This window comes from Medicago truncatula, chromosome 8, assembly GCF_003473485.1.
Source record: "Medicago truncatula cultivar Jemalong A17 chromosome 8, MtrunA17r5.0-ANR, whole genome shotgun sequence".
NCBI classification, from domain to species: domain Eukaryota; kingdom Viridiplantae; phylum Streptophyta; class Magnoliopsida; order Fabales; family Fabaceae; genus Medicago; species Medicago truncatula.
This window is the reverse complement of record NC_053049.1, coordinates 4,529,034-4,544,162: the sequence shown is the minus strand read 5'-3', so window position 1 is coordinate 4,544,162 and position 15,129 is coordinate 4,529,034. Positions and strand designations below refer to the sequence as shown.

The following is a 15,129-nucleotide window of genomic DNA, read 5'->3' as shown; positions in this document are numbered from 1 at the left end:
CTAACTTTAACACTAGATTGCTTTTTCGAGTTCATTCATTTAATTTGTTTGAAAGGAAATACTTTCACGCCAAGACTCTTTATAAGCTTTCATTTATATATATATATATCATCCATGCATAACATATGGGTTCCAACTTTTGACCACAAAATTTTTTAAATCGGTAATACCCAATTAAATTGAAAGGTTTGATTTACCTTTAAACCCTTTTACGATAGGGCGATTCATACTAAGGACTAAGGAGTAGTCTTAAAATATTTAATTCCTCATTTCAATCAAGAATAAGAAATATATAATAAATAATTTGTACACATTTTTCATTGTCCTATTATTATATTGACAACCATGTTTCTCTTAACTAGAGAAAATGTCTATATAAAGAACAAAACCCTCCACAACACAATAAGCAATTAAGTGAACAACTATATTAAGAATGAAGAAGATCCTCATTTTCTTTTTTGTTACACTCTTAGTTACATGTCATGGTAACATTCTAAACCATGATGATGATCATGGTTCAAATAACCAAATTTTCCCACTTCGAGTGAAATCTGGCTCAGGTGGCCATTACATTGAAGAAGTATCATGTGCTAGTTGGAGACTTGGTATTGAAGCACACAACATCATAAATTGGAAAACTATACCAAAAGAATGTGAGAAATATATTGGGAACTATATGTTAGGTGATCAATATAGAGCTGACTCTAAAGCAGTTAACCGTGAAGGTTATTTCTATGCAAAGACTCTTAATATAACAACTGGTAAAGACATATGGGTTTTTGATATTGATGAAACTTCACTATCAAATCTTCCATATTATGCTAAACACGGATTTGGGTATGATCGATCATCTTTATCTTTAGTTTTCATACTCTAACTTTGCATTTTGTTTTACTTTTTGTATATATATGCTATTTAACACATATATATAATGAATTGATAGGGTGGAACCATACAATGATACATTATTTAATCAATGGGTTGATCTTGGAACAGCACCAGCACTTCCTGAATCTAAAAAATTGTACAATAAATTGTTGTCTCTTGGTATCAAGATTGCGTTCTTAACAGGCAGACCACTCAAACAGAAAGAAATTACAGCTAAGAACTTGAGACGTGCTGGCTTTAAGAAATGGGAGAAGTTAATTCTCAAGTAAGTTTTCTAATTTTATTTTATTTAATAAAATTGAATTAACATGAGCCAACTAGCTAGAGATGATAGATCCATTAATAGTAGTTTAATTTTACGTTTCATTAATTAATTAAAAGAATGATAATAATTCAATAAACTAATCATTCGTGATCATATAGCTTAACTTTTTTCACAATTTAGTCATTGTCATGAATCCAGCACTACATATTATATAACTAAAATAATCAACGACTTAAACTAGCATATTATATTAAACTTAAAAAAAATAGTATTAATTTGTATGTACATTAAAAAATATACTAAATTTTTTTGGTTGCAGGAATACAACCATATATCATGGTAAAACAGCAGTTACATACAAATCATCTGAGAGAAAGAAATTGGAGGAAGAAGGATACAGAATTGTTGGAAACATTGGAGATCAATGGAGTGATATTCTTGGAACCAATACTGGTGAAAGGACTTTCAAGCTCCCTGATCCCCTCTACTACATTGCCTAATTAACCACTTTCTGTGCTTAATTAATGATCTTTTATTCTATATGCAATATAATTCCTATGATATGATGAAATTCATTCCAAGCTAGCTATCTTGTATTTTCTCAAATAAAGTTAATTATAATAAATTGCGTCATGTCTTATTCTGTTCAGAAAATTTTGTTATTGTTTATTTTGATTGTGTAACAACCTACAAATACAAAACCATAGAAAAGAGAAAAAATCATTGGGAACTGGATTTGATATTCTTTTGACAATGGAATTGGGAATTAGATTTGATGTTCTTTTGACCAAGCATGTTATGACGACAGTCAAAGAGAAAAAATGCATGGATCACGTGCTAATACACAAAAACACTTTACCATTTTAGTACACCTTCCTTCAACCTAAAGTTCCTTAAAAGTACAATGTTAATTATAGAAATTTGCCCTTAAAACTACTTTAGTTGGTAAGTTGTTGACTCGTCTGCAAGATTGTGAGTTTAACTTCCTATGTTAATTTGATGTATGATTTGTAAGCACTCTCTTAGCGTGAGTTTGAATTTGAGTAACAATTCTTTGTCGGACTTTTTGTCAAATTCCAAATTATTAGGATCATTATCTCCTAGAACGGGAAGATTAAGATAAATATTAAAAGAAATATATCATCATACACTTTAAATTAAACATCTGAAAATGATCAAAATATCTTCTACGTACAGTAGTTAATTGTTTTTCGCTATTTAATTTTTCTTTTGAAACGAATTGCAGCCGTTGAAGATATTTTGGTATTTTTAGGTGGGTGATAGTAAGTCTTTTAGTGTAAACAGCAATCTTCAAGCTCTTTTTTTCTTCTTCTCATGTTTATGTTAGGCTGAAGCCCAATATGAGTCATTTTGTTTTGAAAAATTCAAACATTGTGTGTTATTGTAAAAGAATGTAAAATGCTAATAATCATGAATTAACTGAACTATTGCAAAAAAAAATAAAAAAAAATTGAAAGAAGTACTATTGCAATTGTGATGTCTTATGCTGTGCCATCTAGCCTACCGGAGTGTATCTTCTTTGGTATGGTGTACAAAAATGAAAATAAATCAAAATACATATGATAACCAGTTTTTCCGATTTTATATAGTTTTCGACATTGACCCCAATGTTGTGTTAAATGTTATTATAGACACACCACAATATTTTCCACAATTACACATTTGACCCCAGAAATAATTAATGTTTTTGTATTGATTTTTATTAAAAAGGTATACATAATAAATGACACAAAATATGGTTATATTACAAATTAATTTGGATCTGAAGATTTCATTAATCAAACACCACTCACACACATTTACCAAGTTCATCTTGTTTCGGATTCAAAGATCTACCAAGTTCATCAAACACCACTCACATTCTTGTTTTTCTTCTCTAGCCTCAAATATTAGTTATCTCTAACCTGAAATCTTATAATCTTAGTTTATTTCCATCCATCGTAGCCCTAGATCTGACATCAAGAGAACGGCGGAATGAAAAATTACGAAAATGAAGTTATCGCTGAAGAAGAAGAATGGTGTTCTGAAAATTTTGTAAATGATCAGGTATAGTTAGTTTTTTAATTTGTCCATAAAAAAAAAAAAGCTTTTTTATCGCAAAGATCGTAAGTTTGTTTGATTATATGTGAATTAATTGAGTAAATTCGTCTTTTATTGAGCAGGGTAATGAAGTTGATTTAGATTATGGGGCCGAGGCTGAAGGCAGTTGCAATAATGGACATTCTGATAGTGATAGTGATGAAGATGAACATGAAAACGGTTGTGGTGGCTGCACATTTGGTCAAAAAACAACAGTTGATGGTCCGGAATATATTGCAAAAGTTAATTTTACGCAAGTAAGTGTTGAAGATTTAATGTTGTTCCACTTTCCGGATGTTTCTGTGGCTTTCATGTTTTATAACTGGTATCCTAGCACCAAAGGATTTGCTGGTAGGAGGGATAGGGTAGTGAAAAATTGTAGGGGAGAAGTTACACAACAGACTTTTGTGTGCCATAGACAAGGTCACATAATGGAAAATGATAGGAATTATATTCGTAAAACGAAAGCCAAGCCTAAATCTAGGTGTGGTTGTGATGCAAGATGTCAGGTTCATGTGGATTCTAACTGTGGAAGGTGGTACATTAAGTTTATATGTGATGTGCACAACCATTCATTTGTAGACAAAGTTTTTAGTGGTATATGCTTCCAACACATAGGAAAATGAATGAGTATGACAAGTATCAAATGAGCATTATGAGAAATGTGGGGGTGAAGACAAGACATATATTTGGTTTGTTTTCTCATCAGGCAGGAGGTTACAACAAAGTAGGGTATCGTAGAGTGGACATGTATAATGAGCAACAAAGGCAAAGAAAGAGCATTGTATGTGATGCAAAAAAGACACTGGATTTTCTAACAGAGTGTTCATTGAAAGATGATGGTTTTTATTGTAGTCACACTATAGACAAAGACGGTGGTCTAGAGCAGTTGTTTTGGTGTGATGGTACTGCTCGGAAGGATTAGTCTGTTTTTGGGGATGTGCTGGCTTTTGATGCTACTTATAAAAAAAATATTAGTGTCCCGTTGTGGTATTCTCTAGGGTTAACCACCATAATCAGAGTATTGTGTTTGCTGCTGCTATTGTTGTAAAGGAGACTAATGAAACATATTCATGGTTGCTGGAACGGTTTCTTGAGGCTATGGGTGGTAAGACTCCAATTTCGGTGATTACGGATGGTGATAATGACATGCACAATGCTATTAAAAAAGTATTTCCAAAAGCTCGTCATCGTCTTTGTTCCTGGCATTTGATACGCAGTGCTACTACTAATGTGAAAAACCTGCAATTTGTAACAAAGTTTAAGAAATGCATGCTAGGAGACTTTGATGTCAATGAGTTTGAGCTTAGATGAGATAAGATGGTTACCGAGTTTGGACTTGAAAACAACATATGGGTTTCTGAATTGTATTCAAAGCGGAAAATGTGGGCAACAACCCAGATTAGGGGTAATTTCTTTGCTGGATTTAGGACAACGTCTCGATGTGAGGGACTACACTCAGAATTCGTTAAGTATGTAAATTTAAAGGATAATTTGTTAGATTTTATGCAACAATTTATGCGTTGGATAAATTACATGCGGTTTAGAGAAGTTGAGGCAGATTTTACGTCCTCGTTTGGGGATCATGTGTTGCAATCACATTGGCTAAGTTGGAAGAGTCTGCTGCAAAAGTGTACACGCGTGAGATATTAAATATGCTTATCCCAATATTTAATAGGTTGTGTATATGCAGGGTGAGAGCCAGAAAACAAAGTGGTTCGTTGGTTAAACTCTTATTTACAATTTTGCTGTAAGTATTTTTTTTCTTTATATATTGTTATCCGTTTCTCAATATTTTAATCGGTTTTTCACTGTTTGCCTTAACAGCATGGATGATGTCATGATGATAAAGACTCAATAAAGCGCAGTATTGTGACTGAGTTGCGACATATATTAGACACATGTAACTCTTATGTCAAATCTTATCGAATGGTTCGAGACACATATGCAAAACAACACTCCAAATATTAAATTGTGTATACTCAGCAAAAGAGGTTACGATGGGCTTCAATATAATCTTCCAACGAAATTGTTTTGGGTTGTCTTTGTAAGAACATACTCTGCCGTTGTTTCAAAGATTAAACCGAATTATGTTTCAGGAGCATATGGGATTGTACTTTGTAATTGGAAGTCTTCCTGTTCCTTATGCACATGATCTTAGGAACTTTACATATAGTTTTGTCAAGTTTTTTTGTGAGGATGATGCACAATAAGATTTTTTGGTATTAATTATTTTGAAAATCATCATCTATATCAAACAAATATTACCGTGCATCTATGATATTCTAACAAGTTAGTATTTTTGTATTTCCTTCATTGCAGACGCTAACTTATGATCGTTATTTGGAGTCGATTCTTTCAAAGGACACAAGGAATTGTAATTTTACTGATGACATGGGACATGTATGGAAATGCACTAATGCATTCATTGAAAAAGCCCTAAATTACACTGGGAAATTGGAGGGGATTGGAAACACTACTGCAAACTTCAACGACTGTCTCAAGGGGCTGCAATCAAAATTGGTGCTCCAGCATTTTGGAGAAATTCTGGTTTATTTATAACATTGATAGTGTAGTGTTGTCTTTTGTTATATAGAGTGTACCATGTCCTATGTGTATGTCTTGAACTCAGATTTGTCTTTATGTATTACATAGATTTGAATGAATGATTCAAGGATCCATGTTTTTTTAAAAATAATATTATAAACACGATCATCATGTTAATAAAGTTGGCCTTCCTATTTGTACCAAATAAAAAAAAGTTGTCCTTGCTATAAAATAAATGAGAATATTGACCTTTGGCCAATTCTCATTTTTTTTCTTCGATATATTACAAAATTTGTGGAAATGTCTCGCTATAAGTTTGTATAATTTCACCTGTTTGGAGTCAGTCTCGACATTCTCCATAATGTTTCAACCATATTTTATATAGATCTGCACATTTGTTTTGAAGGATCAATTAAATTAACTAAGTTGTTTGTTTTATTAAAAAAATGTTGTTGGTTTTGGAAATTTTAAATAGATAATATTGCATATATCTACTTTTAAAAATGTAGATGATCTAGTACCTATAATATTAAAAAGACAAACATTAAATGAGGGTTAGAAAAGATTGTGACTTTTTCTTATATATTGGACCAAATTTTTTTTTTGAAAATTTTCTTATAAATAGGACCGGAGGGCTAGTAGTTTTCGTAATAAGTGTGATTATTTTTCTTTTTTTTGCTTGTTATATGGGACGGAGGGAGTAAGTTAGAACTTAGAAGTGATGTGTGGTGTGATGATGATGGGGGAATTGAAATGAGTCATTGGAGAGTGAAACACACAGTTTTGAATTCTGCTCATTACCCAAACTGTATCGCTCATTTCCAAAGTAAAAGACTAAAATGCCCCTACACAACTTAACATGCGCTAGTGTATTTTTTACATATGTTAAGCCACGCTTCGTGACTTAACATGCGCTAGTGTATTCTTAACGTGACTTAAGTCACGCACAGCTTGAGTTAACTCACGCCAATGCACTAAATAATTTTCAATTAGGTCTTTATTCTTTTTTATGGTTACATCTAGCCCTTTATTCTAAATTATTTTATTAACTTTATTATAATTTATTTATGCACTTAAAATAAATATTGATTCGATGTTATTCATTAAAAAAATACAAATATAAATAAAAGTAAATGAACTAAATTAATATTTATTCATTAAATACAATATTAGAAAATAAAAGCAAATATAAAATAAAAAAAATTGAGGCATATAACAATATCTCATTTTATTAATAGAATTCATACAATACAATAATTTATTCCAATTCACTAATTTATTCTACTTATTTTCTCCCTCTTGGGGGCAAAAGTGAAAAATCTTTGTGGGGTAAAATAGTGAGCAACCTTCTTGGGGAAAATACATCATCAACCATTGAGCTAAATTTAAATCTGGTTTTTTTTTTACCCGAAGAAGATTATTTTTACCAACGGTAAAAAGTTTCTGGGGTTTAAAAAAGGATATTTAAACTTATCCCAAGGGTTGATTACTTCCCTAAGTCGGCTACTCACTATTTTACCCCGAAGAAGATTGATCACTTTTGCCCCCAATGAGAAACTGGAAAAGAAAAAGAGAGAGAGAGAGAGAGAGAGAGAGAGAGAGAGAGAGAGAGAGAGAGAGAGAGAGAGAGAGTGAGGAGGGGGAGAAAGTGATATGGTGTGAGGAATTAGGGAAGTATGGAGGGGTATTTATAGGTGGGATTGGTAATATAGGTTGTAAACACCATCAATGTGGTAAAAAAAAAAGTGTGTAAAAAACGTATGGATTAACTGTTGAAAAACTGATCACAGACCAAAAAACATTTGTTCTTCAATTCTGACCATAGATCAAAAAATGTTTGTTGTTCAATTAGTAACTTCACATTTTTTTTCATTTTGAGTATAGTTTCACACATATCATATCCCAGTGACACAAATGTGATTACAAATGTCTCTTACCTCCCTGCCACTTATTAACACTTGTTTCTCTCTCTTTTAAATAACCCTCTTGTTCTTTCATTTTCTCTTCCATTAAACCCTCCTACATTTCCTTTTCAACCTTTGAAATCATCAATCCCATTTCAACTTCAAGTAATGGAAACCAAAGATGAACCTCAAGTAATGGACCATTTGACCATACCAACAACAACAACAACTGGGACCAGTTTCTCTTTTCTCTCTTCACAACACACCCAAAATGCTTTGTTTTGGTAACTATCAAAACGAAATTGATGAAACCACCAACGTAATATTAACTCCTCAGAAATCTATCATCACTTCAAGTGATTCTTCTTCTGCTTCTTCATGCAACCACCAAACCAACACTGGTTTCAATTCTTTGACAACAGCTAAATCCAATGTCTGTATTTTATTTATTTAAGAATGATGTTGGTGTTGATTGAATATGTATTTGCATGTCTCTCTCATCAACACAACAATATTCTTAAACAAAGATGACAAGTCTTTTTCTATATTAAAAAATGTAACATATTTGATCTTTGTATTTTGTTTTATTTTTTTGACTAAATTTGATTTTATTATTACGTTGTTATTATTTTGAATAGCCTAAAAAAAAAAAAGAAGCTTGGTGAACGAATTGCAGCGTTACAACATGTTTCACCCTTTGGCAAGGTAAATTAGTAGTATATTTTCCAGTGTTATTAAAATTATAATTTGGGAATTAGTGAATTGAATTTAGTTTTTGAAAATTGGAAATTGTAAATTGAAATTGCATGTGCAGACTGATACAGCTTCGGTGCTTCACGAGGCTACTGGTTACATGATCAAGTTCAGGTTCTGTGCTCTCCATGCCTGCAACCTTGACAAGTTCAATTTCAAAATATTCTTCATCTACTAAACTATATAGGACAATTTTTGTCCCTGTTTTTTACAATTTTGCCCTTATAGGGGTATTTAGGTAAATTAGAAAATGCTCTCTTTCCCCTATATATATGAGTTGTTGTGCCATTTCAATTTCTCTACTCCCACTACTTCATTTCGTTCATTCCCTCCCACTACCTCATTCATGTCTTTCATCACTTGAGTCCGGTTCCCTTTTCTTTCTCCACAACAGGTTCTGGTCTGGTTCCTTTTTCTTTTGATTGTGTTGCATGTTTGTGTTTTATTGTTTTTTTTTTTTTTTTGTGTTTTGGTTTTGTTCTAAGGTTGTAATTCATCTTCTTCCTCAGGTTCGTTTGCCATTAATTTTCAAGGTCAGGGTTCTTTTTTATTGCTTTGCATGGCCCTTTTTTGTTCGATTTTTTTGATTTTATTGTGATTTTGTGTTTTGTTGGTTTGGTTGTGCTTTGGTTTTGTTCTAACTCTGTTTTTTATCTTCTTTTTCAAGTTTGTTTGCCATCAAGCTTAAAAGTTTGTGTTTTCTTTTTGATTGTTTTGCATGTTCTGTTTTTGTTGGATTTTTTTAATTTTTCTGTTCTGTTTTTTGTTTTTTGTGATTTTGGGTTTGTGCTGAGTATGTTTTTTATCTTCTTCTGCAGGTTTCTTGGTCATCAAGCATAAGGTTTTGTGATTCTGGGAGTTGGTGCTGTTTATGTCAATTATTTGTTCATATTTTTGTTTTGTTTTTGTGTGATTTTGCTCTGTTTGTGCCGTTTTATTTTTTTGATGAATGTTGGATAATGTTTCTTAAAATTGATTTATATGTTTTTGGGTCTGTGTTTGATACAATTGCAAAATCTTGAGACAAAAGCAATAAGTTGTGATTAAGCTATTTTTGAAAATTTGTTGATATGTGAGATTCGAAAATATCTTTTCCAAGTTAGGTTAAATTTGAAAATGTATGCATGTTGGCTATGGAACTTTGTTATGATTTTAAATAGCAAATAAAAAGATTTTGAGGTATTTGAATTAGAGTTTCTGGTCTATTGATCTTAAAGATGGCCATTGATATCATTTGTTTGATCACTAAGAAATTTTAAAAATTTGGTTGCTGTTTGTGTTATTTTTGTTTGCTATTCAATCATGATTTTGGTATTTTTTTTTTAAACCAGTGAAGTCATTGCTGATAAATTCTGCATGATAAGGATTCTGAATATTATGAGAGATAGTGTTTGTCTCAGAATTAGGTTATGATAGTAGTGTTTGATGCAAAATTTGGGTGAAAGATAGTGTTTGGGTGAATCATTGTCGTAAAAGAGAGTTTGTTGATACAAAATTTGGTTGAAATGTAGTGTTTGTTTCAGAATGGGGTTATAATGATAGAATACATTGTTGAATGTGAAACTAGATGGATTCTATCATGTAATTTTTCGATATTTTGTTACTTAGACGAAGAATTTATCGAAAGAGGAGTTTGTGCAAATTACCTAGGGATATTTGCAGAAGCTGTTTTTATGGCAAAGTTCATAATGTTTGTTGTATATATAGGGATGAATGTTTAACTCACCAATTGGTTTGAGTAATATATGTCAAAGTGGTATGTAGCTATGTCATGCTCATTCATGTGTAGTGTAATGCACACTTGTGTGCTTATTGTCTATGTATCTTTTAGAGGCACAAGCACACACAAGGGTACTCAACCATTGTTTCTTTTCATACATTTAGATTATTTTCAAATTTATATGGTTGATCTGGATGAGCATTAGCTTGAACTGTAGCATTCAATTATTTCCTGGCAAGTCCAGTGATAATGTCATTTGATCTGCCTTAGTTTTATCAGGAAAAGAGTTGTATATGTATGGTTTGCAAGGGAATGAATTGTTAGTTTTGATTATGCATGTTTCGTAATTTATTAGCATGTTTTTATTGGTTGTTTTAAGGAGTTAGCAAGGCTTATTAGTTAAAAGTTTTATTAAGAAAAACCTGAATGTCTTCAAGGAGCTTTTGTTTTTAACTATATCTGTTTTGATAAAAAAGAAGCAATCAGATAAACCAAACAGATATTTGCAGAAACTGTTTTTGTGTTTTAGAGGTGTTATAACTTTGTTTGACATATTTCTATTTTATTCCTAGCTTCCGTGCGATGACTCTTTGCAAAACAGAAAAACATTTCATGGTGCAGTGAGTTTTGCAGCACTTTCCCACTTTGGCTGAATCTATGGCTTTGAGGTGGTGACTTCAATTGCCTTTAGGTACTGATTTGGACTCACAATTATTGAATCTGACTTTGATTCTTTTGTTAAAGTCCTATATGGTAAATTAAGTATTGTATCTATTGAATAAATCATCTTAAAAGATGTAAAAGTTCTGTAGTTTATGCATTAGTCAGAGTTGCTTGAAACTATGGTTCTACATTTTGGTTGCTCAATTGATCATCCAGACAAGAATTGATATTCATGTATCCTTTTTTTGATGTTTATCTCCACATATTTGCATAGGTGTCCAATTTTCTTGAGATAGTGCTCTTTTATGGATGGATGATCTTGCCACTATGTCTTAAACTATTTTTAACACATCAATTCCACTATCCTTCCTATTTTCATGCTCTCTCTCTTTTTGTTTTTGAACAGTTTTAGTGGTAATGTGGTTTTCAAGCCCTGAGCTTCTATACCGACAAGTTCGTTAACATGTTGCACGATTTAGATCTCATGAGCGCGGAACTCTATCTTCTGGATATTGAAGGCTGGCGAGCGAAAATGCTGCTCAATCCGAACAGTTTTGTAGGTAATCTGATTATGCGCTGATAATTGACTTCTATTGTTTGCTGAATTGGGTTTCTTCTGTATGTATCTTATGGATGAAATTAGCTTAACTTCATGTATGACTGTTTTGAGAAGGAAGAAAAGGGTAACTAAATTATAAAGGAAACATACTTTACCATTTTGGGTGGGAATGTGACTAGATAAGGGCACATAAATATGTGGTTGAATAAGTGTGTTGAAGATCACTCATACAAAGTTACTTTAGTAGTAATAATTTCATAGGATGAGGCATGGAGGTGACTAGAATGCAATGATTAATCATACTTTCAGGTCCATGTTTCAATTTTGGTGAATGAATGTACTTTGTTCCAAATCTATTATAAACTATTTTATGTTTTGTTATTCTAAATATTAAGGAGAATGTATTTTGGCCATTATCCATCAACAATCTATATTTGAATATTTCATCTATATTGAACTTTACCTACTATGATAAATAACTCTTGCAATCCTAAGTGGGCATGACATGAGAATGGTTTTTTTATTGTTTTGAACACAGCTCCTGCCGTGGTCAGGCTTTTAGTTTGAAAGTTTACTATTTTTTTTATTTTGTTTCTATTTCAATTGTATGAATGGCTTATATTTGAGAAGCTTGATTGTCTAATTAATTAGTAATATATCTGTTTAAATTTGGATTTAACAGTTAAGAGTACTTCATCAATGACATTGCTTTTGATATGAAGATGCATTTAGTTCTATGAAATTCATAAGAGTTTGTTGTGCTAAAAATTTACTTCTATGTCATGTTTGAATGCTATTAAAATGCAAGCTTCCATTGGATGGAACTCAAAAGCCAAAAGAGAGTAATCTGCAGATATGGACATGACTGATGTTAAGTGTCAATTGATATTGCTAATCATATTTCTTTTAGTACTGATGAGAAAAATATGTGATTTGATGAGACATCTTAAGGCTGGTAGTAATAATGTTACTATTTAGATTTTTAATTCTATGACGGCAGCGCTCGCTTTTATAATTTTGACTAATATGTAATCGTAATTTGCACATTATTGGTTCCAATTAGTTTCATCTTAATTTTAATAATGTTTTCCTGAACTCATGAACAAAATATATCTTTTCATGAATCAATACTTGGTAAAGCTTTCATAAATATTTGATAAAGATAAATAGTGTTTGTGCAATATTCATTAATTTGCTCATTTTTCCTTTGGAACATTTTTTTTACAAGATAAATAGGGTTAGTCCATAAGTGATTTCAGTCCTTTATCTGGAAGGTGTTTACTATGAGAGAGAGAAATGGAAGGAGAATAGAAAGAGGTTCAATTGATTCACATATTTGAAATTCTGCATTTAACCTATGATATTAGAGTATGTTTAACAAAATAATAAATTACAGGGAATAGTTTGTCTTGGCTTGGTTGATTAGGATATGAAACTTGGTTGCCATATATATTGGTTTTTTTTAAATGTGTGTGAGTCCTATATGTTGAGGTGTGTTGATGACGGAAGAAATCAAAAGTATACTGTGAGAATTAGAGTTGGGTTTGAATATGCTTCAGTTCAGTTTATGATAAAAATGGGTTTATGAAATACACTATTGATAATAGTTCAATGTAAATTGAAAAAAATTTGAGTAGGCAGATTATACAAACTAAATTTTGTTGACAAGTAGTTGTAGATAGTGATCCTATGATAGAGGTGGTTTGAGTGGCTTGGATTTCTGACTATGCTATTGGGTAAGAGTTCATTTTCCAGAGATTTTAAATGTTCAGTTTATCTGTAATTGTAAATTTGTGGTAAGGCATTTATTGTCATTTTTGCAGGTTATTTGAAATGTAAAGTGCATACAAGGATTGGTTATAGCAAGTGAAGAAGCTAAAAGTTAAATACATTGTAAAGCTGGGATTTTTTTTTTTTTTGCTTCTGCTTGCTAGAAACAAGGGGTGTGTGATATATTCTACTATTGATGATTTGATGAGCATACAAATTCTACTGTCATGTTTTGATGTAAACAATTAGGCTAAGTAGCGCTGCCGGCTCAAAAACCATAGTTGATGTCTATTATTGAACTGCGTGAATAGAAAGTATGACTAGGCATATAAGATGGTTGGCATTTAACTTGAACACCAGAAGTGACTGATGCTTTTGTAGGTGCAATGTACAGAAATGAATAAAATCACTAATTGATGCTTTTGTTTTGATTGTTGAGTTTGATGTTGATCTGTTTTTATAGGCTGCAGTTGCACATTTTCTAAATAGATATAAAAATGTGGCATCGTAATTGGATTTGTTTTAGGTTTTTCTTGATGAATATTTGGGTTTTGTTTGTGTTTCAGTACCATCCAGATGAGTGCAAAGGAAGAGATTGTGGGGCGCAGTTTCACTTGATCAATGAAGCTTATGATGTGAGTTTTCCTAAAATTTCACTAAAATATCCTTAATTTTCATTGCATAGTTAATTTAATTGTTATAATTGTTTGGGTTGATTACTATTTTTAGATCCTTAAATATATGGACATTGATTGATATTGGAGATTTAAGATCAATCGGTTCACATTTGATCTTTACTAGATAGTAACTTTTAAACAACCTTCACCATTGATGTGAAATACACTATTGAAACCACTCACAGTCATGTTTTGTTCAAATGCACAATTTATTTGGATGAACTACGCTTATCATGATATCAGATTTGATTTTTTCTTCCTTTGTGCATATTTAGAAGGGTTGTTAAGTTCTTGGTCAGTGGAGCTACATTTTGCCGCTCTGTTGTTCTATCTATATGGTTAAATATGAATTGCTTAGGAGGTGATTCAGGGACAGAACCATATTTGAATACAGCTGCTATAAAATTGTACAAGACCAAATATCTAGACTATGATACTATTATGGTGAGTTTGGTTTTGGTGAAATCTTATAATTTTAGCTATTCTTAACGTTTTATGAGGTTAAACTTGACATTGGTCTATGATAAAGTTTCCTCTTAAAACTCATGGTTTTATGGGAATATGTTTGTGGACTAAATGTAAATAGATGCATCAAATTATTTAGCAAATTTAGAGTCAAATGATTAAGAAGCAAATTTGGAGCTTTAGCGGAACATATATGACATAGAGAAGTTGATTGGCTGAAATATCTTCCACTTTTCCTTATTTGCTTTCTTGAATAATATTTTTGTTGTATCTTCATAGTTTGGCTGATTAGTGATGACGACAAATGTGATCAAGTTTCCTTATTATTTGATAATGGATTTGAGAACCTGCCTGAGCCTTTTTGACTCTTATAGCCTTAAAGAGATTCAACTTGATGCATTTGTAACATGTTATTTATGTTATAATTCTTATCTCATTTTTGTGTGAAAGGATGAAATATTTCAATTTATAAAGCTCCAAATAGCAAAGAAAGTAAAGATGCATTATATATTTTCTGCAATATGCAGAGAAATCAGTGGATTTAACTTTGATCTTACTCATACAAATAATGCTGGGAAAAAATTACAAGAAACAGGTTCAACTTTCTTGAGTGGATTCTCGCAATGATCAATTTTATTTACTACCTCTTAGTTTGAAAACAAAGCTTCTTCTCCCCCCACTAACTATAGCATCTCATTCTCTCAAAATTCCATTTTTGAATCCATTCCCAACTATCTCACATGTGACTTCTTTATGAGCAGTATTTTAGTTGCATCAGATTATTTTTTATCCATTTATGTTTTTGAGGTTTCTAAATA

General features: G+C 31.7%; 2 protein-coding genes and 1 long non-coding RNA gene across 3 annotated transcripts; all 3 read left to right on the top strand.

Annotated features, from left to right (window-relative positions):
* The first annotated feature begins 398 nt into the window (after positions 1-398).
* On the top strand, positions 399-1,807 carry LOC11431123 (stem 28 kDa glycoprotein). The gene is made up of 3 exons (XM_003627009.4): positions 399-837; positions 944-1,153; positions 1,473-1,807. Exons 1-3 carry the CDS (start codon positions 434-436, stop codon positions 1,651-1,653), a joined length of 795 nt encoding a protein of 264 aa, XP_003627057.1. The 5' UTR covers positions 399-433; the 3' UTR covers positions 1,654-1,807.
* A 103-nt stretch (positions 1,808-1,910) lies between these two features.
* LOC112417517 (uncharacterized) lies at positions 1,911-5,045 on the top strand. Its single transcript, XM_024773622.2, has 2 exons — positions 1,911-3,220; positions 3,337-5,045. The coding sequence occupies exons 1-2, from the start codon at positions 3,149-3,151 to the stop codon at positions 3,877-3,879; spliced, it is 615 nt and encodes a 204-aa protein (XP_024629390.1). The 5' UTR covers positions 1,911-3,148; the 3' UTR covers positions 3,880-5,045.
* Positions 5,046-8,331: 3,286 nt separating this feature from the next.
* Positions 8,332-13,729, top strand: LOC120577377 (uncharacterized). The gene is made up of 7 exons (XR_005643446.1): positions 8,332-8,409; positions 8,519-8,851; positions 8,967-8,990; positions 9,276-9,298; positions 10,750-10,868; positions 11,247-13,135; positions 13,223-13,729. It is a non-coding gene; the product is annotated as an uncharacterized lncRNA (long non-coding RNA).
* The last annotated feature ends 1,400 nt before the right edge of the window (positions 13,730-15,129 follow it).

Coding starts and splice junctions, on each gene's coding strand:
- LOC11431123 (XM_003627009.4), top strand. CDS start 434: ATGAAGAAGATCCTCATTTTCTTTTTTGTTACACTCTTAGTTACATGT. Junction 838..943: donor TATGCTAAACACGGATTTGG/GTATGATCGATC, acceptor ATGAATTGATAG/GGTGGAACCATACAATGATA. Junction 1,154..1,472: donor TGGGAGAAGTTAATTCTCAA/GTAAGTTTTCTA, acceptor TTTTGGTTGCAG/GAATACAACCATATATCATG.
- LOC112417517 (XM_024773622.2), top strand. CDS start 3,149: ATGAAAAATTACGAAAATGAAGTTATCGCTGAAGAAGAAGAATGGTGT. Junction 3,221..3,336: donor AAAATTTTGTAAATGATCAG/GTATAGTTAGTT, acceptor TTTATTGAGCAG/GGTAATGAAGTTGATTTAGA.